Source organism: Polyergus mexicanus, unplaced genomic scaffold (assembly GCF_030449975.1).
Source record: "Polyergus mexicanus isolate NDT 795.1 unplaced genomic scaffold, iyPolMexi1.0 SCAF_5, whole genome shotgun sequence".
NCBI classification, from domain to species: domain Eukaryota; kingdom Metazoa; phylum Arthropoda; class Insecta; order Hymenoptera; family Formicidae; genus Polyergus; species Polyergus mexicanus.
The window spans coordinates 7,661,779-7,687,609 of record NW_027223325.1 but is presented as its reverse complement, the minus strand read 5'-3'; the positions used below and the strand labels follow the sequence as shown (position 1 = coordinate 7,687,609).

Sequence of the window (25,831 nt, the reverse complement as noted above, 5' to 3'; positions counted from 1 at the left end):
ATAATTATGGGGTATACTTCGCTTCACGTTGTAAGGTATATGCGTGGACACAGTGAGTTCCACTCCCCCTACGCGGGAGCTCCACTTCCAGAAGATATAACCTAACCCAAATCTATTTTTAGTTTTAAAAGTAATATTGAAGACATGACTCGGAAATTCATGTAGTCGCATATTGAAAGCTGTTAACGAATTGCGAGAAATAGGTGAAATTCGAACGATTATTGACAAAATATCTATAATCATGTACTTATCCCGTAAATGTAAACAAAATATTATTTTCATGTCTACCTTACAACAAATACAGCGTACACAAACTTCACTTTTCCTAATATTACTTTATAATACCCGAGAAAAAGCGTTAAAATTGTGAAACTTTAATTTGTTATATCTCCACCTCCGACCGTCACTTGAAACTTGCGAGGAATTATTTAGAACACTCCCCTCTGCAACATATTTAAGTGACGATTACATCGGTGAGGTGTAACCTTTTATGCATATTTACCAAAAAATCAACCGCATCGTGTATGGTATGACGAGACAACTTAGCTTATCATCCCAACAAATACCTCCTAAATAATCATTTATAGTTTTATAATTAGCATGTTTAAAATTCCATTTTCATTCAAAAGCTGGTGAGAGACGATCGAATTAATATCGCAATGATATTACAAAGGCTGGATGATACTGTATGATATATAAGTATATCTGAATTCCGTTTCAGAAATCCAGATATATATAAACGAACAAGAAAAATACTGTGGTATGGGGACGTGAATGGCTTATAGGCTAGCGACACATGGCTGTCGACTAGAGTTGTTGGAAGGTCCATGGATCGAGTCTCGGCGGAGCCCCAAATATTTTTCTTTCAATTTACGTCTTACAACTTCAGAAGTGGGATTCAACTGGCGTTACCTCAGGATTTGAAATACAGGATCGGAACAAGCATTACCTCAGGATGAGAAGAATATTCGGGACGAATATTAAAATTCAGGATGGCCGAACTGTAAGATTCCTGAAGCGGAATCCGGATATATATATACACGAGCAAGAAAGATACTGTGGTATGAGGACGTGAGTGGCTTATAGGCTAGCGACACACGGCTGTTGTGATTAGAGTTGGAAGGTCCATGGATCGAGTCTCGGCGGAGCCCCAAATATTTTTCCATCGATTCACGTCTTACAATACTGAACGCACGCATAACGGCTTAAGTGCTGATAACACATAATAATATTAGCCTGCTCCAATACATAACAACAACAATCCATATTATATAGTTAATAACCATTATTATTACAGCAACACACACACACACAACAATCCATATTATATAGTAAATAATCCAATACATAGCAATAACAATCCGTATAATAAATAACATTTATTATTATGCCAATATATATGGGGCAAATTATAATCATCGACAATTAGAATATCAGTATTAGGTGACATAATTATTACTTCTTCAACGGAAAAACAGTGTGACTCATAAACAGAAAGATCCGAGGCAGCAGGTGCCGATAATTATTTGTATATGATCCAGTTGAATATCAACGAGAAGTTGCTCAACATGTGCCGTCGTTACTTCCAAAGTACAATAAAACAAGCAATAGCGAACCGCGATCAATACGCCGTCTTCACAAAAATAATCACAATTATCATAATTTCTTTTTAAAAGAAATACATTAAAATTATCTAAGCCTAATTCGCCATACGTAATACTGTCACTTAACCATGTCTTATTAACGTTACATTATATATTACAATATGGCAAATATTATTTTCATATTAATTTATTTTTATTAGCGTCTTTGGATTTCTAAGTTTAAGCATTTTGTTGATTAAAATGACGTAAGTAATAAAGATTTATATAAGCATGCAAAACGACAGTTGGTAATACTAATATATTATGTGTATATATATGGCATATATATACTCACATATATATTATGCAGAGACTTGATTGAATTCAAATTGTAAATAGTATGAACTTTATCAAGAAGGCCCGATGCTGTCAATAGTGAATGACACTTGTCTCGAAGACGAACCGTTCGCTATGAGCGCGGACAATAGAATGGAACGTGTAAATTTGCGGTACGAGAAAAGCGGCGAAAACGCATGCGCGATTTTTGCGCCAGTAATTCCCTTCATAAATATTTTCTTTCCACTTTTCTTATGGTAAACAACCGCCGAAATTACTCCGCTATCAAATCGATCGCATAATTGGGGACTTCATAGCGAAAAATATTGTCAAATTGTGAATATTTTACTTTTACCGTATCTTACGGTTCTGTGGGTTTGCGTTACACGAAATTATATGCAATTTGTGCTAAAATTTATAAAAAAAGTAATAAAATACCTGACCAATAGAAAAAGGAGGGGACAAGTGCACCGTCAACGAGTTTTTCATATTCATACATGTTCTAGAGTTCGTAGAGAGATGATGTGTATCACGGCACGATATTTTAATCTTAACAGAATACTTTTGCTGACTATAGGCTTGTGGCCCTATCAACAATCAAAATTCAGTCGACTTCAATTCGTTTTCTTTCTCGGTATTTTGACGACTGCTATTTTATTTCAGGTAAGACAATACCTTGATGTTATTACTGTAAGCTAAACTGTAATATACATATATACCATGATTTATACCAGTCCTCTATTATTTATTATGTATTTCAATAATTCATAATTTACTAAAGTGCACTCATAGTTAATATTTAAAAAAGTCGTTATTATACAGGACATCGCAAAAACAAAAGAAAAAATACTACAAAATATCAAATCAGTTTCATGATGAAAATAATTAATAGATTGGTATTCATATATATACAAGTTTCTTATTTTATAAAACAGAATATTATTTATTTTTATTTTATTTATACTCTTTGTTATCTCTAATTATAATGTTAATTAATATGTTAGAGCCAGTACTATAAATATTATAAAAGAAAGTTAAAAAAATAATTTTTATCTGAGAATACATAAAAAACGAAATTCAACTATAGAATGCAATGGATCCGTTGTACGATTAGCTGTCAAATTACAAAAATTACAAAATAATAATAAGTTAAAAAAACAGATTCTTTAATGCAAAAGTTAAAGAAAATTGTTACTTATAGGTTACTACATTCTTTAATTCAAAATGCACCGCTGATCTCGTCGTCAAGATTCTATCAAGCGCGCTCATTTTTACTATTTTTGTGATAAAATATATTTTCTTCGCTATTAATGCCGAAACTGTAAGTTAATGATTTATAATATTTATTCTAAGAGATTGTTCTGAGAGACAATGATATTTTTATAACTATTTTTTATAACTAACAATTCTTTTTGACATACAAAAACATATGAAATATTGTTGGATTAATAGGTTAAAGATTTATTGACGCAACTTCAACATATATGCGATCAATTAAAAGATGAGTGTGAAAACGCTATTGTTGAAAAATATAGTTATAATGCAAAACGTTACACGATTGCGCTTACAAGTAAGACAAAATATTGTATCACGTGTATGTAAAATTTTGGAATATTATGCAATAAAAATTTGGTAATTATTTACTATAACGGACCCAGCTCCAATCACGTTGACCTTGATATATGTTGTCAAGGACTTAATCCTGAATAACTTTTTCTTATAACTTAATTGGCGGTCTCTTATAATTTTTGAGATATTTAAAGTTTAAGTTGGATTCGAAACGAAAATTTGGTTTAAGTTATACGACGTAATCCACACCAAATTTTTGTTGTAAATAAGAAATAGGTTTGGGTTAGGTTATATCTTCCGGAAGTGGAGCCCCCCCCGCAGGGGGGGGGGGCGGAACCCTCTATATCCATGCATATACTTTACAATGCGAAACAAGGTTTAGTCCAGAATTGTTGTGAGAATGGGAAAGTTTATGCATGAACGTACTGGCAAATTTTTTGTTCTTCCTGTTAAAGAACGTTCATTTAAGATCCTTATTCCAATTATACTTCGTCATGTTGCACTGGGTACTATTATCTATAGCGACTGCTGGAGAGCATATAATGAACTTAAAAATTATAACTATTCACATCAAGTTGTAAATCATAGCGAAAATTTTGTAGACCCTCATACAGGAGTTTACACACAAAACATAGAACGCATATGGCGTGATATTCGAAGTGAAATACCAAAATATGGAACTCGTGATTATCATTACATACATTATTTGGCTGAGTTTATATTTAAACGTGAATATCAATATTGTGAACGAATACGTAAATTTTTTGAAATAATGGCAACATTGTATCCCTTAGATGAAAACAGTACATTTGCAACTGTAGAATAAATAAAATTTTTGATTCCTATGTGTACTAATTTTTTCTAATATTATATTAATTATGTAAAGACCTTGTTTCACATTTAAATCCTTCCCCCGAAAAGGGTTCTGATGCAGATGGACCTCGTTTCTTGCGTGGAAATTACAAACTTATGTAAAAATTAATATTTAAGTTATAAGGAAAAGTTACTCAGGATTATGTCCTTGACAACATATATCAAGGTCAACGTGATTGGAGCTGGGTTATAATAAATAATTACCAAAAGTTTAAATAATAATCACTTTCTAACACTTTTAGCAGTTAGTATTTGTAGTATATGTGCTCTTATTGTCGCACAACTTTGCCCGAATATAATTAATGCTATTTTGCCGATAAACGTATCTCAATCACATCACCTGCCTATTATGACAGAGTATTTCGTCGATCAAGAAAAATATTATTCTTTAATTCTTCTACATTTAAATGCGGCATTTTGCATTGGATTGTTTATAGTAATGTCAACTGGAACAATGCTTATTGCATATCTTGAACATACTTGTGGACTGTTTAAAATTTCTAGGTATAAAATAAAACTGTATGAATAAATATCAAATAGTGATTTTATATCTGCAAAATTATTTTGTAAAAATATATGAATATGTTTCTTGATAAATATATTATACAGTTATCGCATTAAACACGCAATGAGAGCCAACATGTTACAAAATATTAGTACAAAAAACAATATATTGATGTTAGAAGAAATAAGATGTGCCGTAGATATACATCGGCGAGCTATGAAGTCAGTATCAATTCGATAATTTGCGTAAAATACGTATAGTAATATTTGTTGTATTTGAAGATTATCCAAAACTTTGGTATCCAAATTTGAAGCAATGTTGTTCTGTTTAATGGCAATAGGAGTAATATCACTGAGCCTTAATCTCTTTCAGGTATTCTTCAAATTATATTTTTAAATCTACTTTTGAACGAGCACTTAATATATTATAATATAAATATGTATGATGTATATTATATGATATTTGCGTTATATGATACAGAGATGTTTTCTATTGCTCTTCTTTTCTCTTTTACTTTAATATTTTTGATTAACTGATACTGTGTTTAAATTATTGTAAATAAAATAAATAATTAACATATTAAATATCACTTTAAATAAAAATTACATAATGTAAATGAATCTATATACATATTTTTGTATTTTATTATAATTTTTACTAAATTAATTTAGAAATTTATTCTTAATATGTTTCATTCGTAAAATGATTACAAAATATATTAAGAAAACTTGATCATGTACAATTATAAAATTTGTATGTTAGATTTTTCAGATTGCATCCAACGAAGATAATAATATCGCTAAAATTTTATTTCCCTCTGCAATTGTGTTCGGTTGCATTATATATATGTTCTGCGCCACCTATGTCCCGCAAAATGTAACAGATCATAATAATCATGTATTTTTTGCCGTGTAAGATATAATTTTATACAGTACAATTATATATAGGATAGTTACCTATATAACATTTTACATTAAAAGAAAATATTATAATTGTTTATAAAAGAGACGAGAGTATATATACGCGAGTAATATATGTACAGGTTATACGACGAATAAGTGATTGAACGAAATGTGAAAGTAGATTGGGTCAAACTGAAAAAAAAAGTTATGTACTACTTTGCGTAAATTCCACCATTTTGTAATAATTAATGAAAAATTAATTAAAAAGTTTGACCAATTCACGCGAGTATAAAGCGTCGTCTACAATACGTGGAGTAAGCCTGGCGTAAGAAGTAAGAGTAGGTGTAAGAGAGCTACTTCCGGTTTAAGTGAGCTGGAGTAAGGGCGTAAAGGAAATAAATTATTTTTATTTCCTACTTTTGCTACAGCTCTTTATGCTACGCTCGGCCAATGAGAGCGCAGGAGGAAAATGGTCACTCGAGAAGTACTGCTTGGTTAGGTTAGGTTTCGTTACGTTTACTCTATCGTATTGCGGACGGAGCCCGCGTAAGCAGCTTACGCCAAAAATCTTACTCCTACTCCTACTCTTACTCATATTGTAGACGGGCCTTAAGCGTGCAGCGAGAGGAAACAACCCAAAAGTAGACGCGCGACAAAGTTTTGAAAGGTGCGCTCTACAAATGACGTACGAAACAAGTACGTATGAGCGGTATTTAACGATGGACTCTCGCGTCCATAAATCTAGTATATCTAGACCGAGCGTTTGCCTTTATTTAAGAAGTGGTGGTAAAGATGCACGTAGAAAAGGACATATTCTGTTTCGTGCCCCTTGCGTTTTCTCTCGCTCGCACATAGCGCTCTCTTTGGTCATGCTACGTGCGTGAACGAGAGAGAACGCAAGAAGCACAAAACAGAGTGTGTTCTTTTCTACGTGCACTTCGGCTCCCACTTCTCAACACTCGGTCTAGATATACTATGTCTATGCTAGCAACTACATATCAATGCTGCCCATATCAGGCCGTTCTTGGTCATCGCGCGGTAATACTCGCGCAAATTGGCCGATTTTTTTTATTTAATACCTCAATAATTATAATGAAAATTGCAAAATGGTAAAGCACTTTTCTTTTCAAATTGACCCAATCTGTTTTCACCTTTCGTTTGATCACTTACTTGTCGGACACTCTGTATGTATATGTATATGTATCAAAAAGTTATTGATCTAGCCATCTTTGTAAAATTACGAATTTTTTGTTTACATTAATTTTGTAGGTATAACGTACAGTGGTACATAGCTCCGTTATATGTACAGAAACTACTGCTGTTTCTGTTGCAAAGAAACACCCGAGAATTTACTTTAGGTGTCGGTGGATTATTTATTGGATCGTTAGAGTGTTTCGCAACGGTAAGGAAATAAATATATCACAGAATTTAGTATTCATTATATTACAAGTAAACATTACAGCTAGTCAAAGCTTCTGTTTCATATTTTACTGTCATATATTCAACGCAGTCATAAGGTAAGAATAGAAATAATAACGAATAAAATATAATATGGCAAAAATTTAATTAACGAAGCCTGCATATTACAATCGTTTTAGATTTAGAAAAGTTAAAAGTAATTAAATATATTAATCCTCCAGTTTGTATTTATTGTTAAACAAGATTTGGATCTAAAAAGTTAAAGAAAAATAAAAGTGTTTTGATCTTTAAAATGGCTTGGCTTATACATCGATCATTTTCAGTTATCTCTAATATACTAAACACCGATTGTAGATCAAAACGATCTTCGTAATATAATTGTTGATTCCTTCAAAATTATTCAACAATTTTTAGACGAGTATGTGGATTTAAATCAAGTTTTGCACAAATATTTATTAGAATTTTCTTAATATATGTGAAAATTTTTATTTTGTTAGCAATGTTTTGTCTTTGTCAAATTTGTTTATATGAAATTTTCCATAAGAACTTTAAAGTTAAATTTTATTTCCAAACCGTTAAGAGAATTATGCTCAGGTTTTTCAAAGAAGCTCAGAAAAAAAGTAGAACAGTCTGTTAGCGGGTACAAAATGAGAGAGAGAGAATATTAAATTTGAAGTCACTTTTATTAACTATTTTGACTCTCGCGGCTCTAATTAATGGTGTGTGTGTGTCATAGCGCGGCGGCTGCTTATATACGGCAGCAAAATACAACCGATCTTTTTGAAAGGATCCAATCGCGCGAGAGCACGTCTCGGTATACGTCCTCGGCAGATATTAAATCGGCAAACAACAAAAAGCAGTAAATACGTGAGCAGGCATGATCCTAACGGTTATCTTGTTATGCCGAAAAGTCGCTAACAAATCTATGAAATTTTCACGAAATTTTGTTTTATTTCCATTTTGTCAATGTTTTGATATATGACACATTCTTATAATATCTAATAGCAAGAGATCTGCATTGAGCTCTCAGTCGCAAAAAAATAAGAGAGTCGGAAAATTTATTTGAGGCATTAATTTTCTAAAAAACCATGCAGTATGAGAGAATTTGTGCACCGAATACTTTACATAAGCGAAAATTGCATAATTTATATATTTAATCGCCACTTAGATATGTTGTAAGAGGGAGTGTTTTGAGTAATTTTTGGCAAGAATCAAGTGGCGGTCGAAATTGATTTAGGAGATATAACAAATTAAAGTTTTGCAGTTTTAATGCTATTCTTTATGTATTAAGAGAAGAAATAAGTTTGGGTTAGATTATATCTTCCGGAAGTGGAGCTCCTCCTAAGGGGGTTTGGAGAGGGGAGTGGGGGGAAGGCTGAACCCACTGCATCCATGCATACACTTTCCCATCCACATAATAATTATGGGGTAGACTTCGCTTCACGTTGTAAGGTATATGCGTGGACACAGTGAGTTCCACTCCCTCTACGCGAGAGCTCCACTTCCGGAAGATATAACCTAACCCAAATCTATTTTTAGTTTTAAAAGTAAAATTGAAGATATGATTCAGAAATTCATGTAGTCGCATATTGAAAGCTGTTAATGAACTGCGAGAAATAGGTGAAATTCGACCGATTATTGACAAAATATCTATAATCATGTACCTATCCCGTCAATGTAAACAAATACTATTTTCATGTCTACCTTACAACAAATACAGCGTACACAAACTTCACTTTTCCTAATATTACTTTATAATACCCGAGAAAAAGCGTTAAAACTGGGAAACTTTAATTTGTTATATCTCCACTTCCGACCGTCACTTGAGTCTTGCGGGGAATTATTTAGAACACTCCCCTTTGCAACGTATTTAAGTAGCGATTACATCAATGAGGTGTAACCTTTTATGCATATTTACCAAAAAATCAACCTCATTGTTTATGTCGAGACAACTTAGCTCATCATCCCAACAAATACCGCCTAAATAGTCATTTATAGTGACATAGTTAGCTCGCTTAAAATTCCATTTTCATTCAAAAGCTGGTGAGAGAGATGATCGAATTAATATCGCAATGATATTATAAAAGCTGGATGATACTGTAAGATTCCTGAAGGGGAATCCAGATATATATATATATATATATATATATATATATATATATATATATATATATATACGAACAAGAAAAATACTGTGGTATGAGGACATGAATGGCATATAGGCTAGCGACACACGGTTGTCGACTAGAGTTGGAAGGTCCATGGATCGAATTTCGACGGAGCGCCAAATATTTTTCTATCGATTCACGTCTTACAATACTGAGCGCATGTATAACGGCTTAAGTGCTGATAACACTGGTGAGATATCACGCAATGTGGAAAATACAAGATCTAATGTGTTATGATTTACATTAAGAATGTTATTATGCTGATACAAATTACATTCATTAAAGAAATGCATAATAGTATTAGCCTGCTCCAATACATAACAACAACAATCCGTATTATATAGTAAATAACCTTTATTATTACAACAACAATCCATATTATATAGTAAATAATCCAATACATAGCAATAACAATCCATATAATAAATAACATTTATTATTATGCCAATATGTATGGGGCAAATTATAATCATCGACAATCAAAATATAAGAATTAGGTGACATAATTATTACTTCTTCAACGGAAAAACAGTGTGACTCATAAACAGAAAGATCCGAGGCAGCAGGTGCCGATAATTATTTGTTTATGATCCAGTTCAATGTCAACGAGAAGTTATTCAACATGTGCCGTTGTTATTTCCAAAGTACAATAAAATAAGCAATTGCGAACCGCGATCAATACGCCATCATCACAAAAATAATCACTATTATCATAATTTCTATCTAAAAGAAATACATTAAAATTATCTAAGTCTAATTCGCCATACGTAATACTGTCACTTAACCATGTCTTATTAACGTTACATTATATATTACAATATGGCAAATATTATTTTCATATTAATTTATTCTTATTAGCGTTTTTGGATTTCTAAATTTAAGCATTTTGTTGATTAAAATGGCGTAAGTAATAAAGATTTGTATAAACATGCAAAACGACTGTTGGTAATACTAATATATTATATGTATATATATTGTATATACTTACATATATATGTTTTATACACAGACTTGATTGAATTCAAATTGTAAATAGTATGAACTTTATCAAGAAGGCCCGATGCTGTCAATAGTGAATGACACTTGTCTCGAAGACGAACCGTTCGCTATGAGCGCGGACAATAGAATGGAACGTGTAAATTTGCGGTACGAAAAAAACAGCGAAAACGCATGCGCGATTTTTGCGCGAGTAATTCCATCGATAAATATTTTCTTTCCACTTTTCTTATGGTGAACAATCGCCGAAATTACTCCGCTATCAAATCGATCGCATAATTGGGGACTTTATAGCGAAAAATATTATCAAATTGTGAATATTTTACTTTTATTGTATCTTGGTTCTGTGGGTTTGCGTTATACGAAATTATATGCAATTTGTGCTAAAATTGATAAAAAAAGTAATAAAATACCTGACCAATAGGAAAAGGAGGGGACAAGTGCACCGTCGAAAAGTTTTTCACATTCATACATGTTCTAGAGTTCGTAGAAAGATGATGTGTATAACGGCACGATATTTTAATCTTAACAGACTACTTTTGCTGACTATGGGCTTGTGGCCCTATCAACAATCAAAATTCAGTCGACTTCGATTTATTTTCTTTCTCGGTATTTTGACGACTGCTATTTTATTTCAGGTGAGACAATACCTTGATGTTATTACTGCCAGCTAAACTATAATATACTGTATAAACTATAATATCTTATCTTTAATTATAATGTTAATTAACATGTTAGAACCAGTACTATAAAAATTATAAAAGAAAATTAAAAAAATAATTTTTATCTGAAAATACATAAAAAACGAAATTCAACTATAGAATGCAATGGATCCGTTGTACGATTAGCTGTCAAATTACAAAAATTACAAAATAATAATAAGTTAAAAAAACAGATTCTTTAATGCAAAAGTTAAAAAAAATTGTTACTTGTAGATTACTACATTCCTTAATTTAAAATGCACCGCTGATCTCGTCGTCAAGATTTTATCAAGCGCGCTCTTTTTTACTACTTTTGTGATAAAATATATTTTCTTCGCTATTAATGCCGAAACTGTAAGTTAATGATTTATAATATTTATTCTAAGAGACTGTTCTGAGAGACAATGATATTTTTATAACTATTTTTTATAACTAACAATTCTTTCTGACATACAAAAACATATAACAGATTGTTGGATTAATAGGTTAAGGATTTATTGACGCAACTTCAACATATATGCGATCAATTAAAAGATGAATGTGAAAACGCTATCCTTGAAAGATATAGTTACAATGCAAAACGTTACACGATTGTACTTACAAGTAAGACAAAACATTGCATCGCGTATATGTAAAATTTTGGAATATTATGCAATAAAAGTTTAAATAATAATTACTTTTTAACACTTTTAGCACTTAGTATTTGTACTATATCTGCTCTTATTGTCGCACAACTTTGCCCGAATATAATTAATACTATTTTGCCGATAAACGTATCTCAATCACATCACCTGCCTATTATGACCGAGTATTTCGTCGATCAAGAAAAATATTATTCTTTAATTCTTCTACATTTAAATGCGGCATTTTGCATAGGATTGTTTATAGTACTGTCAACTGGAACAATGCTTATTGCATATCTTGAACATACTTGTGGACTGTTTAAAATTTCTAGGTATAAAATAAAACTGTATGAATAAATATTAAATAGTGATTTTACATCTGCAAAATTATTTTGTAAAAATATATGAATATGTTTCTTGATAAATATATTATACATAGTTATCGCATTAAACACGCAATGAGAGCCAACATGTTACAAAATATTAGTACAAAAAACAATATATTGATGTTAGAAGAAATAAGATGCGCCGTAGATATACATCGGCAAGCTATGAAGTCAGTATCAACTCGATAATTTGCGTAAAATACGTATAGTAATATTTGTTGTATTTGAAGATTATCCAAAACTTTGGTATCCAAATTTGAAGCAATGTTGTTCTGTTTAATAGCAATAGGAGTAATATCACTGAGCCTTAATCTCTTTCAGGTATTCTTCAAATTATATTTTTAAATCTACTTTTGAACGCGAGCACTTAATATATTATAATATAAATACGTATGATGTATATTATATGATACATATGTTATATGATACAAAGATGTTTCCTACTGTTCTTTTCTCTTCTTTTCTCTTCTTTTTTAATTTTGATTAATTAATACTGTGTATAAATTATTGTAAATAAAATAAATAATTAATACATTAATAATGATTTTAAATAGAAATTACATAAAGTGAAAAAATCTATATACATATTTTTGTATTTTATTATAATTTTTACTAAATTAATTTAGAAACTTATTGTTAATATGTTTGATTCGTAAAATGACTACAAAATATATTAAGAAAACTTGATCATGTACAATTATAAAATTTGTATCTTAGATTTTTCAGATTGCATCAAACGGAGATAATAATATCGATGAAATTTTATTTCCCTCTGTACTTGTGTTTGTTAGCGTTTTATATATGTTCTGCTCCAACTATGTCGGCCAAAATGTAACAGATCATAATAATCAGGTATTTGTTACCGTGTAAGATATAATTTTATAAATTATATTTTATAAAATAATTATATAGGATAGTTATATAATATTGCATAGTTATATAATATTTTACATTAAATGAAAATATTATAATTGTTTATAAAAGAGATGAGAGCGTATATGTACGCGAGTAATGTATATATATGCATATAGGGGAGAATAAGGTAAAACTGGGTACCTTTTCGGATTTGTCTTCCTACATAAAATCTGAGAGTAAAAAAAATTTTGCCGTTAGTAGTCTTTAGCGAACTTTAAACTATGAGAAAATAAGGCTAGTCGCTGAATAAAAATTTTTAATTATCATTTATTGTCTTAAAATAATAATGGTGTCAATCTACAACTAATAACACAAACTTGCCATAGATAACAGCATTTATTACAAAAAAACAAGAGTATCCGGTTTGACCCGCCTACCAGGTTTGACCCAACTTTCCCTCTATGTATCAAAAAGTTATTGATGTATCTTTCTAAAATTACGAATTTTTTGTTTGCACTAATTTTGTAGATATAACGTTCAGTGGTACATAGCTCCATTATATGTACAGAAATTAATGCTGTTTCTGTTGCAAAGAAACGCCCAAGCCTATACTTTAGGTGTCGGTGGATTATTTGTTGGATCGTTAGAATGTTTCGCAACGGTAAGGAAGTAAATATACCTTAGAACGTATTCAATATATTACAATTAAACATTACAGCTGGTCAAAGCTTCTGTCTCATATTTTACTGTCATATATTCAACGCAGTAATAAGATAAGAAGAAGAAGAATAATGAATATAATATAATATGGCTAAAATTTAGTTAACATATCTTCAGTGTTACAATCTTTTTAGATTACATTTAAAAAAGTTAAAAGTAGTATTAAATATATTAGTCCCACAGTTTGTACCTAAACATAAGAAAAATCTCCATTGAATATAAAAATATTTAATTAAATAGAGAGAAAAAGAGATATACATATATTATTTCAATTACATAGATTTTTAATGTACCAAAAACTGAATATTCTTTGATTTCAAATATCAGACAATGATACGACATTATTTAACTTTACATTATTTTCATGTATTTTATTTTCAATATTTACAATATATGTCACATTCCTTTTAAATAACTAACTTATACGTTTTTAATGTTAATATGGCCAAATCATTTTTAAAGCTTAATTTCTATTTTATAATAAATAGTATATGTGCAAAAGCAATGTTAAAATTTGAGAAATAAAGCTGTCTTCAATAACAATCATATTACTATTAGATATAAGTTGATGATTTAAATGTCTTATGTATGTAAAATTAAAAGAGATGATTATTCTTAAAGAAGATGTGAATCGGCTATTATAACAAATGATTAGTTATTATACTAAATAAAGATATTTGATTAATTAATTAATTTATGTATTTATAAACAAGAAAGACATTAATATTATTTATAATTAAATTAAACAATAGCGGACCCAAATGCGATCCTTGAGATAGCATTTACAACTCTGAAAATACAGCACTGGAATTTAACAATCTGTGATCTAAATGTGTAAATAGTTCGATAACCACTTCGATATGATTCCGTCATAAGGACGTAATTTACACAATATTATAGCACGATCAACACTATCGAAAGCTTTTTTAAAGACAGTGTATACAGCATCGACTTGGAAACCCTCTTCAATAACTGAGTAAATCTTGATATAATGGAAGATTTGTTGTTACAAAACGACCAGACACAAAACCATGTTGTTCATCGATTATTACATTTTTAAACAAAGATGAACATTGACTTGCAACAATGTTTTTAAATATTTTCGACATAAGATTTTGTTTATTTATGGATCTGCCATTTGAAACTAGAGTCTTATTTGCACTTTTAAATATAGGCGTCCCAATAGAGAATTTTCAGAATTCAGAAAAAATGCCGTATGGTGGAGACTTATTCTAAATTAGCTAGAGTACTGTGGAATCTAATATAATTGCAAGATCTGAGAAATACTAGAGAGAATCCTTACGATTCGAGAAGTAGAGTTTATCTGTAAGATATTAATGTACTCGAAAATGTCACTAATAGTAACATTAATACTTAATAAACTGAGATCGTGCCGTCGTTATTTGCAAAGTACGATAAAATAAGCAATTGCGAACCGCGACCAATACGCCGTCTTCACAGAAATAATCACTATTATCATAATTTCTTTCTAAAAGAAATACATTAAAATTATCTAAGCCTAATTCGCCATATGTAATACTATCACGTAATCATGTCTTATTAACGTTACATTATATATTACAATATGGCAAATATTATTTTCATATTAATTAATTTTTATTAGGGTCTTTGGATTTCTAAATTTAAGCATTTTGTTGATTAAAATGACATAAGTAATAAAGATTTGTATAAACATGCAAAACGACTGTTGATAATACTAATATATTGTATGTATATATATATATATATACTTACACATATATTATGCAGAGACTTGATTGAATTCAAATTGTAAATAGTATGAACTTTATCAAGAAGGCCCGATGCTGTCAATAGTGAATGACACTTGTCTCGAAGACGAACCGTACGCTATGATCGCGGACGATAGAATGGAACGTGTAAATTTGCGGTACGAAAAAAACAGCGAAAACGCATGCGCGATTTTTGCGCGAGTAATTCCCTCGATAAATATTTTCTTTCCACTTTTCTTATGGTAAACAACCGCCGAAATTACTCCGCTATCAAATCGATCACATAATTGGGGACTTTATAGCGAGAAATATTGTGAATATTTCACTTTTACCGTATCTTATAGTTCCGCGGGTTTGCGTTACACGAAATTATATCCAATTTGTGCTAAAATTTATAAAAAAAGTAATAAAATATCTGACCAATAGAAAAAGAAGGGGACAAGTGCACCATCAACAAGTTTTTCACATTCATACATGTTCTAGAGTTCGTAGAGAGATGATGTGTATCACGGCACGACATTTTAATCTTAACAGAATACTTTTGCTGACTATAGGCTTGTGGCCCTATCAACAATCGAAATTCAGTCGACTTCGATTTATTTTCTTTCTCGGTATTTTGACGACTGCTATTTTATTTCAGGTAAGACAATACCTTTATGTTATTACTGCAAGCTAAACTATAATATACATATATACCATGACTTAAAGCAGTTCTCTATTATTTACTATGTATTTCAATAATTCATAATTTACTAAAGTGCACTCATAGTTAATATTTAAAAAAGTCGTTATTATACAGGACATTGCAAAAACACAAAAAAAGATACTAAGAAATCAAATCAGTTTCATGATAAAATTAATAATTAGATTGGTATTCTTATATATACAAGTATTCTATGAAACAGAATATTATTTATTTTTATTTTATTAATACTCTTTCTTATCTTTAATTATAATGTTAATTAACATGTTAGAACCAGTACTATAAAAATTATAAAAGAAAATTAAAAAAATAATTTTTATCTGAAAAGACATAAAAAACGAAATTCAACTATAGAATGCAATGGATCCGTTGTACGATTAGCTGTCAAATTACAAAAATTACAAAATAATAATAAGTTAAAAAAACAGATTCTCTAATGCAAAAGTTAAAAAAAATTGTTACTTGTAGGTTACTACATTCTTTAATTCAAAATGCACCGCTGATCTCGTCGTCAAGATTTTATCAAGCGCGCTCTTTTTTACTACTTTTGTGATAAAATATATTTTCTTCGCTATTAATGCCGAAACTGTAAGTTAATGATTTATAATATTTATTCTCAGAGACTGTTCTGAGAGACAATGATATTTTTATAACTATTTTTTATAACTAACAATTCATTCTGACATACAAAAACATATAACAGATTGTTGGATTAATAGGTTAAAGATTTATTGACGCAACTTCAACATATATGCGATCAATTAAAAGATGAATGTGAAAACGCTATCCTTGAAAGATATAGTTACAATGCAAAACGTTACACGATTGTACTTACAAGTAAGACAAAACATTGCATCGCGTATATGTAAAATTTTGGAATATTATGCAATAAAAGTTTAAATAATAATTACTTTTTAACACTTTTAGCACTTAGTATTTGTACTATATCTGCTCTTATTGTCGCACAACTTTGCCCGAATATAATTAATGCTATTTTGCCGATAAACGTATCTCAATCACATCACCTGCCTATTATGACCGAGTATTTCGTCGATCAAGAAAAATATTTTTCTTTAATTTTCTTGCATTTGAATGCAGCATTTTGCATAGGAATTGCTGCAATGGTTTCAACCGGAACAATGCTTATTGCATATCTTGAACATACTTGTGGACTGTTTAAAATTTCGAGGTATAAAATAAAATTATAATTTTGTATAAATAAATATAAATATAAAGAGGAATTATATATCTGCAAAATTATATTGCAAAAACAAATAAGTATGCTTTTTGTTAAACATATTATTCACAGTTATCGCATTAAACGCGCAATGAGAGCCATTGTGTTACAAAATATTAATACAAAGAACGATACATTGATGTTAGAAGAAATAAGGTGTGCTGTAGATATACATCGGCAAGCTATGAAGTTAGTATCAACTCGATAATTTGCATAAAATACGTATAGTAATATTTGTTGTATTTGAAGATTATCCAAAACTTTGGTATCCAAATTTGAAGCAATGTTGTTCTGTTTAATAGCAATAGGAGTAATATCACTGAGCCTTAATCTTTTTCAGGTATTCTTCAAATTATATTTTTAAATCTACTTTTGAACGAGTACTTAGGATATTATAGTATAAATATGTATGATGTATATTATATGATATTTGTGTTATATGATACAGAGATGTTTGCTATTGCTCTTTTTTCTCTTTTACTTTAATACTTTTGATTAACTAATACTGTGTATAAATGATTGTAAATAAAATAAATAATTAATATATCAAAAATCACTTTAAATAAAAATTACATAATTTGAAAAAACCTATATACATATTTTTGTATTTTATTATAATTTTTACTAAATTAATTTAGAAATTTATTCTTAATATCTTTGATTCGTAAAATGATTACAAATAATATTAAGAAAACTTGATCATGTACAATTATAAAATATGTATCTTAGATTTTTCAGATTGCATCAAACGGAGATAATAATATCGATGAAATTTTATTTCCCTCGGTACTTGTGTTTATTAGCGTTTTATATATGTTCTGCGCCAACTATGTCCCACAAAATGTTACAGATCATAATAATCAGGTATTTGTTACCGTGTAAGATATAATTTTATAAATTTTATTTTATAAAATAATTAAATAGTGTAGTTATATAATATTACATAGTTATATAATATTTTACATTAAATGAAAATATTATAATTATTTATAAAAGAGATGAGAGTGTATATGTACGCGAGTAATGTATATATATGCATATAGGGGAGAGTAGGGTAAAACTGTGTAACTTATCGGATTTGTCTTCCTACAAAAAATCTGTGAGTAAAAAAAATTTTGCCGTTAGTAGTTTCTAGCGAACCTTAAACTATGAGAAAATAAGGCTAGTCGCTGAATAAAAAATTTTAATTATTATTTATTGTCTTAAAATAATAATGGCGTTAATCTACAACACAATAATAACACAAATTTGCCATAGATAGCAGTATTTATTACGAAAAAACAGGGGTATCCTTACGCTTTGACCCGCTTACCCGGTTTTACCCAACTTTTCCCTATATATCAAAAAGTTATTGATCTATCTTTCTAAAATTATGAATATTTTGTTTGCGCTAATTTTGTAGATATAACGTTCAGTGGTACATAGCTCCGTTATATGTACAGAAATTAATGCTGTTTCTGTTGCAAAGAAACACCCGAGAATTTACTTTAGGTGTCGGTGGATTATTTGTTGGATCGTTAGAAAGTTTCGCAATGGTAAGGAAATAAATATATCACAGAATTCAGTATTCATTATATTACAATTAAACATTACAGCTGGTCAAAGCTTCTGTCTCATATTTTACTGTCATATATTCAACGCAGTAATAAGGTAAGAAGAGAAATAATAACGAATAAAATATAATCTTGCAAAAATTTTGTTAACGAAGCTTCAATGTTACAATCTTTTTAGATTACATTTAAAAAAGTTAAAAGTAGTATTGAATATATTAGTCCAACAGTTTGTACCTAAATATAAGAAAAATCTCCATTGAATATAAAAATATTTAATTAAATAGAGAGAAAAAGAGAGATATACATATATTATTTCAATTACATAGATTTTTAATGCACCAAAAACTGAGTATTCTTTGATTTCAAATATTAGACAATGATACAACATTATATAATTTTACATTATTTTCATGTATTTTATTTTCAATATTTACAATATATGTCACATTCCTTTTAAATAATTAATTTATACGTTTCTAATGTTAATGTGGCCAAATCATTTTTAAAGCTTAATTTCTATTTTATAATAAATAGTATATGTGCAAAAGCAATGTTAAAATTTGAGAAATATAAGGCTGTCTTCTATAATAATCGTATTATCCTTAGATCTAAATTTAATCCTTCAAATATGATTTAAGTATCTTACGTGTATACGTAAAACTAAAAGTAATGGTTACTTAAAAATGACGAATAAGATTAGCTATTCTATCAAATACTATATATCAAATAAACAGATTTGATTAACGTTACATTATTTTTATGCATTTTGATATTTAGTATTTGTATATTTGGACAAATATTTTGTTTTCATATATCTAACTTATCCTTATTAGCGTCTTTAAATTTTTAAGTTTAAGCATTTTGTTGATCAAAATGATGTAAGTAAAGATTTTATGTAAATATACAAAACGACAATTCTAACATATCATATATCATGCACAGGCCTGATCAAATATAAATTTTAAATAATATGAACTTTACCAGGAAGATCCAATGCTTTCAATAGCGAATGACATTTGTCTTGAAGACGAAGCGTACGTTATGAGCGCGGACAATAGAATGAAACGTGTAAATTTGCGATATAAAAAAAGCGGTGAATACGCATGCGTGACTGTCGCGTAAGTAATTTTCTCGATAAATATTATTCCTCTTCTTTTCTTATGGTAAATACTCGCCGAAATTACTCCGCTATCAAATCGATCGCATAATTAAGTATTTTATTGCGAGAAACATTGTCAAATTGTGATTATTTTATTTTTATCGCGTACAATTGTGCGAATTTCCGTTACACGAAATTATATGCAATTTGTGCTAAAATTTACAAAGTAATAAAATACCTGATCGATCGATGGAAAAAGGAGGGGATAAATTCACCGTCAACGAATTTTTCACATTCATACATGTTCTAGAATTCATGGAAAGATGATGTGTATCACGGTACGATATTTTAATCTTAACAGAATACTTTTGCTGACTTTAGGCTTGTGGCCTTATCAACAATCAATATTCGATAGACTTCGATTTATTTTCTTCCTCGGTATTTTAACGACTGCTATTTTATTTCAGGTAAGACAATATCTTGGTATTATTACTGCAAGCTAGCTAATATACATTGTGTGTATGATTTATAATAGTCTTCTATTATTTATTTTTATTATGTATTTCAATCAATTATGATTTATTAATTGTACTTATAGTTTATATTAAAGAGAACAGTTATTTTACACAGGATATCGCAACAACAAAAAAAGAAGATACCAAAAAAATCGAATCAGTTTAATAATAAAAATAATTAACAGATTGACATACATATCATATACATATGTATATGTAATAATCTGAATTATCTGTGTTAATTATATGCGATATCTTTGCCTTTGACTTTGATTATTTGTTATTTAGAAATTGTGGCCTCCACATTTTTCTCTACTTTTTTATCACATATATAACTATAATATAATTATGTGTATGATAAGAAAGTAATATAATTGAATAAAAAATAAATAAGAAAATAGAAAGAAAAGTAAAATAAACACGTAATTATAATATATGTTAAAATTAATACTAAAAAAGTTATAAAAATAAAATTTAAACATATATATATATATATTTTTTTTTTCTGAGAACACTTAAGGGGCCATACCCGTTTGAGTATCTGAACTCTCGAAAATTGAGTACACTTTTTAGATTTCTTTGCAGCGCAATAACATGACAAAAACTTTTAATTTTTTTACGATGTTAATACAATATTATTAAATACATAAATAAAAATTTCCAGATCAAAATAATTTTTCTTTTTAACAGTTACGTGAATATTTGCAGATTAATATTTTCATGTACGGTGTGGACGAAAACTCAGATTATGTTTGATGGATTAACTTGAAATCTTGCGCGCGAGTTTTTAATAAGATTCCGCAAAGCCTTTTTTAAATCCGGTTCTCCATTTTTTGTTATAAACAAAAAAAAGATAGATTTTCTTTTTTTTTAAAGACGAAACTTTTTTCGATATATCGCCATTTTTTATTTTTTTCAATTTTGAAAGAACATTTGGATAACAGATAGCTATATATAATATAATAGATTTAATATGTTTAATAGAAAAAAACTTGTATTTTTGATTTCGGATATGATAAACGAACGTTTTCACGCACATCACGCAGCCATCTAAAATTGAAGGAGCTCTGCAAATATTCGCATAACATAAAAAAAATATATTTTTTAATTTAAAAAATTTTATTTAGGTACCTAATAATATTATACTAATATTATAAACAGAATATTTTTATCAAATAGTCGCTCTGTAAAAAAAATCTAGAAAACCTACTCATTTTTTGAAGCTTGAAACGGGTATGCCTCCTTAAGATGAAATTCTACTATATACCATAGACTTTAATGGACCCGTTATATGATTGGCAATCGGACAATCCTCTGTATAAAAATTACGAATTATTAATAATTGAAAATAGATTCTTTAATGCAAATATTTTTAAGAAATTATTGTTTTCGCAGTTTACTATATTTCTTAATTCAAAATGCACCGCTGACTTCGTCGTCAAGATTCTATCTAATGCGCTCTTTTTTACAACTTTTGTGATACACTACATCTTTTTCGCCATTAATATCGAAACTGTAAGTTAACGGTATAATTTCCGTTTATAATATCCATTAAGAAGCTTCCTTGACAATTAAATTTTTATAACTAGCAATTCTTTGTGACATACAAAAGCGGTATAATAAATTATTGGACTAACAGGTGAAAGATTTATTGACACAACTTCAATATGTGTACGATAAATTAAAAAATGAATATGAAAATGCTATCGTTGAAAAATATAACTATAATGCGGAACGTTACACGATTGCTCTTACAGGTAATATAATATAAATATTGTATCAAATGTGTGTAAAAATTATGTGTACAAAAGCTTAAATGATAATTACTTTTTAACACTTTTAGCAATCAGTATGGGCGGTATATTTGTTCTTATTATCGCACAACTTTGGTCAAATATAATTAATATTATTTTACCGACAAACGTATCTCAATCACGTCGCCTGCCGATTATGACAGAGTATTTCGTGGATCAAGAAAAATATTATTTCTTAATCATTCTGCATTTAAATGCAGCACTTTGCATAGGAGTGGCTGGAATGGTATCAGTCGGGACAATGCTTATTGCATATCTTGAACATACCTGTGGATTATTTAAAATTTCTAGGTATAAAATAAAATTGTAATTTTGCATAAATAAATATAAATATAGAAAATTTATATTTGCAAAATTATATTGCAAAAACAAATAAAGTTTCTTGATAAACGTATTATTCACAGTTATCGCATTAAACGCGCAATGAGAGTCATTATATTGCAAAATATTAATCCAAAGAACAATATATTGATGTTAGAAGAAATAAGATGCGCCGTGGATATACATCGGCAAGCTATGAAGTCAGTATCAACTTGATAAGACGCGTACAATATGTATAATAATATTTTTCGTCTTTGAAGATTATCCAAAATTTTGGTATCCAAATTTGAAGCAATGTTGTTCTGTTTAATAACAACGGGAGTAATATCACTGAGTCTCAATCTCTTTCAGGTATACCTCGAATTATATATTTAAATCTGCTTTTGAGCGAGCAGTTAATTTTCTATTATATAATTGTATATAATATATGTTGTGTGAGATAGAAGAGATATATCTCGTTCCCCATTTTTCTCACTTTCTCTATTTTACTGTGATATTTTTGTTTAATTAATTTTGCGTATAAATTATATTTTTGTAAACAAGATGAAGAACTAAGATAAGACACAATCACTGAAAAAAACAATGTAAATTTGCCGAGCATTATATTTTGGTATAAATTTATTACATTTTTCATTTATCTAATTTAGGATCTTATTATATCTGTGTCGTAGAATGATTGAGAAACTATATTCTAGGAAATTGTTTATAGCTATAAAACTTGTATGTTTTAGATTTTTCGGATTGCATCAATTGGAGAGAGTATCGATAAAATTTTAATTCCCTCTCTATTTGTATTTTGCAGTATTTTATATATGTTCTGCGCCAACTATGTCGGGCAAAATATAACAGATTATAATAATCGTGTATTTGATACCGTGTAAGATATCTTATAAAATAGATATGTATATTCTTATAAAATGCAATTATACATATATGTATATATACATATTTATACAGGGTGTTAGAAAAGTCTGGAAACGGTCAAATATCTCGAAAATGAAACTTTTCTGAGAAAAATGTTTCCAACCAAAGTTATAGAGCTCTAAGTGGCGCATTATATAATAATATTAATATGACCTTAGATAGCACCGTCAAGGTCATATAAAAAATACTTTGCATTTTTTAAACGGAACTCCCTACTTTTCATTACATATTCTTGTAGCTTATCTCGAGGGCTTTCCAAAACACTATAATAAAGTATTTTTTTATTAAGTACTTTTTAAGTTATTTTATATTTTAATCTGACATATTTTGATATAAAAAATTAAATATCTCGTAAAATATTTAGTTTTCGATAATTTTACCGTAATACTTTTATGTACAGAATAATGAGACAAATCAATTCGTATAAAAAATTTTTTTTTTAAGAAAAAGTATGTAATTATTTACCATGTTTTTTTTTAAACAATTATTCGTTTTTTTCTTTACACTAATTGATTTGTCTCATTATTCTATACGTGAAAGTATTACGGTAATACTATCGAAAACTAAATATTTTACGAAATACTTTATTTTGTATATCAAAATATGTCATTAAAATATAAAATAACTCGAAAAGTATTTAATAAAAAAATACTTTATTATAGTATTTTGAAAAGCTCTCGAGATAAGCTACAGGTATATGTAATAAAAATGGAGGTTTCCATTTAAGATTTTTATGTTGACCTTGAGCGGCCTTTTCAAGGACATTCCAAGGTCAAATAAATATCGTCACCTAATAGATACTTTTAGACCCTACAACTTTTGTATGAAACATTTTTTTCTGAAATGCCTTGTTTTCGAGATATTTCATCGGTCCGGAACTTTTTACTCACCCTATATATACAGAGTGTCCGGAGTCAATTGCGTCACCCGTCACGTGCAGGTGGAGCAGATAAAACTGAAGAGAAAGATTCTTTATTATTTTTTTTTAAATTAATTTCTCAATAATTATTACGAAAATCACAAAATGAAAAAAGAACTTTTCTTTTCGGTTTCACCTGCTCTATCTGCATATGAGAGGTGATACGCTTATTATGGGACGTTCTTTATATTGATCTTTTTTCATAAAATTACGAATATTTTGTTCATATTTATATCGTAGGTACAACGTTCAGTGGTACATAGCTCCGTTACATATACAGAAACTGATGCTGTTTCTGTTGCAAAGTAACGCCCAAGATTTTACTTTAGGTGTCGGCGGATTTTTTATCGGATCGTTAGAGTGTTTTGCCACGGTAAGGAAATAAATAGCTCTCAGATTGCATTCAATATATTACAAGTAAACATTACAGCTGGTGAAAACTTCGGTATCTTATTTTACTGTCATATATTCAACGCAATAATAAGGTAAGAAGTGAAATTCTAATAAAATAATAATATAAAGAAAATTTCATTTTAACGAAACTTCAATATACAATTTTTTTATATTGCTTTTTATTAAAAAAAAAAAAAAAAAAAAAAAAAAAAAAAAAAAATTAAAAATTGTGTAATATTCATTTCATAATTTGTACGTAAACAGACATATATGGGATTTCCGAAGATATAAATATATATAATCAGAAAGAGAATACCATAGAGTACATATATTATATGGGTTTTCAATGTGCATAAAAAAAACTGAGCATATAAAACATTGATACAATTTCACTTAATTTTACTTCATTACTCTCATGTTTTATTTTCACTATTTGTAATCTATGAATTTACATTATTTCTAAATACATTATTTTTCTATTGTTAATATTAGTATGGCCAAATTTTTTTATAATTAATTTTTTTTTACAATAAATGTGCAAAAAAAGATATCAAGATTTGTGAAATAAACTCTTCAATAAGAGTCATATTATCTTTAGATATAATTTGATGATTTAAATGTCTTATGTATATGAAGCTAAAAAAAAAGATTCTTCTTACAGATGATATATAACATTAGCTATTATATATGCTATATATCAAGTAATACACACAGAAAAATACATATTATATACAAGTAAATATTACTTATTTCAAGTATTTCAAAAGTTCATATATCGACAAGTCTATCATAAGTTTATCATAAGCATCAAATTTATTCAAAATATATTCTGGATCTTAGTAAATTTAATACTTTAATCAAGAATATTAAATTATATATAATTGAAATAAATACATTAAATTTTTCTGATCCAATAAATTTTCTTACATTAAATTAACCATATATATCTGACTCTTCTTCGATGAA

General features: G+C 28.8%; 4 protein-coding genes across 7 annotated transcripts; all 4 read left to right on the top strand.

Annotated features, from left to right (window-relative positions):
* Window positions 1–1,939: 1,939 nt before the first annotated feature.
* On the top strand, window positions 1,940–7,420 carry LOC138932984 (odorant receptor 30a-like). Of its 2 annotated transcripts, XM_070295356.1 has the most exons (10): window positions 1,940–2,582; window positions 3,121–3,240; window positions 3,372–3,489; window positions 4,604–4,865; window positions 4,971–5,087; window positions 5,148–5,238; window positions 5,629–5,777; window positions 7,038–7,170; window positions 7,231–7,285; window positions 7,367–7,420. In XM_070295356.1, the coding sequence occupies exons 1-9, from the start codon at window positions 2,316–2,318 to the stop codon at window positions 7,282–7,284; spliced, it is 1,311 nt and encodes a 436-aa protein (XP_070151457.1). In that variant the 5' UTR covers window positions 1,940–2,315; the 3' UTR covers window position 7,285; window positions 7,367–7,420. The 2 variants fall into 2 exon arrangements, with proteins under 2 accessions (XP_070151457.1, XP_070151456.1); XM_070295355.1 differs by lacking the exon at window positions 7,367–7,420 and having other exon boundaries at window positions 7,231–7,339.
* A 3,425-nt stretch (window positions 7,421–10,845) lies between these two features.
* LOC138932985 (uncharacterized) lies at window positions 10,846–13,685 on the top strand. Its single transcript, XM_070295357.1, has 9 exons — window positions 10,846–10,989; window positions 11,287–11,406; window positions 11,538–11,655; window positions 11,746–12,007; window positions 12,115–12,231; window positions 12,292–12,382; window positions 12,779–12,927; window positions 13,445–13,577; window positions 13,635–13,685. The coding sequence occupies exons 1-9, from the start codon at window positions 10,846–10,848 to the stop codon at window positions 13,683–13,685; spliced, it is 1,185 nt and encodes a 394-aa protein (XP_070151458.1).
* Window positions 13,686–15,814: 2,129 nt separating this feature from the next.
* Window positions 15,815–19,153, top strand: LOC138933670 (odorant receptor 63a-like). The gene is made up of 9 exons (XM_070296589.1): window positions 15,815–16,027; window positions 16,559–16,678; window positions 16,810–16,927; window positions 17,018–17,279; window positions 17,400–17,516; window positions 17,577–17,667; window positions 18,057–18,205; window positions 18,730–18,862; window positions 18,923–19,153. Exons 1-9 carry the CDS (start codon window positions 15,884–15,886, stop codon window positions 18,971–18,973), a joined length of 1,185 nt encoding a protein of 394 aa, XP_070152690.1. The 5' UTR covers window positions 15,815–15,883; the 3' UTR covers window positions 18,974–19,153.
* LOC138933662 (odorant receptor 94a-like) lies at window positions 18,928–25,222 on the top strand. Of its 3 annotated transcripts, XM_070296579.1 has the most exons (12): window positions 18,928–18,977; window positions 19,865–19,998; window positions 20,290–20,446; window positions 21,890–22,009; window positions 22,134–22,251; window positions 22,338–22,599; window positions 22,713–22,829; window positions 22,890–22,980; window positions 23,361–23,506; window positions 24,713–24,845; window positions 24,903–24,957; window positions 25,130–25,222. In XM_070296579.1, exons 2-11 carry the CDS (start codon window positions 19,874–19,876, stop codon window positions 24,951–24,953), a joined length of 1,320 nt encoding a protein of 439 aa, XP_070152680.1. In that variant the 5' UTR covers window positions 18,928–18,977; window positions 19,865–19,873; the 3' UTR covers window positions 24,954–24,957; window positions 25,130–25,222. The 3 variants fall into 3 exon arrangements, with proteins under 3 accessions (XP_070152680.1, XP_070152681.1, XP_070152682.1); XM_070296580.1 differs by lacking the exon at window positions 18,928–18,977 and having other exon boundaries at window positions 19,796–19,998; window positions 20,341–20,446; XM_070296581.1 differs by lacking the exon at window positions 18,928–18,977 and having other exon boundaries at window positions 19,796–19,998; window positions 20,290–20,317.
* The last annotated feature ends 609 nt before the right edge of the window (window positions 25,223–25,831 follow it).

What these genes read in the sequence shown, in the direction of transcription:
- LOC138932984 (XM_070295356.1), top strand. Translation starts at nt 2,316, where the DNA reads ATGCAATTTGTGCTAAAATTTATAAAAAAAGTAATAAAATACCTGACC. An exon ending in CGACTGCTATTTTATTTCAG is followed by an intron (nt 2,583 to 3,120) that starts GTAAGACAATAC and finishes TGTTACTTATAG; the next exon opens with GTTACTACATTCTTTAATTC. An exon ending in AATCATGTATTTTTTGCCGT is followed by an intron (nt 5,778 to 7,037) that starts GTAAGATATAAT and finishes TTAATTTTGTAG; the next exon opens with GTATAACGTACAGTGGTACA.
- LOC138932985 (XM_070295357.1), top strand. Translation starts at nt 10,846, where the DNA reads ATGATGTGTATAACGGCACGATATTTTAATCTTAACAGACTACTTTTG. An exon ending in TCGCTATTAATGCCGAAACT is followed by an intron (nt 11,407 to 11,537) that starts GTAAGTTAATGA and finishes TTGGATTAATAG; the next exon opens with GTTAAGGATTTATTGACGCA. An exon ending in ATACATCGGCAAGCTATGAA is followed by an intron (nt 12,232 to 12,291) that starts GTCAGTATCAAC and finishes TTGTATTTGAAG; the next exon opens with ATTATCCAAAACTTTGGTAT.
- LOC138933670 (XM_070296589.1), top strand. Translation starts at nt 15,884, where the DNA reads ATGATGTGTATCACGGCACGACATTTTAATCTTAACAGAATACTTTTG. An exon ending in TTACACGATTGTACTTACAA is followed by an intron (nt 16,928 to 17,017) that starts GTAAGACAAAAC and finishes TAACACTTTTAG; the next exon opens with CACTTAGTATTTGTACTATA. An exon ending in GGACTGTTTAAAATTTCGAG is followed by an intron (nt 17,280 to 17,399) that starts GTATAAAATAAA and finishes TATTATTCACAG; the next exon opens with TTATCGCATTAAACGCGCAA.
- LOC138933662 (XM_070296579.1), top strand. Translation starts at nt 19,874, where the DNA reads ATGCTTTCAATAGCGAATGACATTTGTCTTGAAGACGAAGCGTACGTT. An exon ending in CGACTGCTATTTTATTTCAG is followed by an intron (nt 20,447 to 21,889) that starts GTAAGACAATAT and finishes TTGTTTTCGCAG; the next exon opens with TTTACTATATTTCTTAATTC. An exon ending in AATCGTGTATTTGATACCGT is followed by an intron (nt 23,507 to 24,712) that starts GTAAGATATCTT and finishes TTTATATCGTAG; the next exon opens with GTACAACGTTCAGTGGTACA.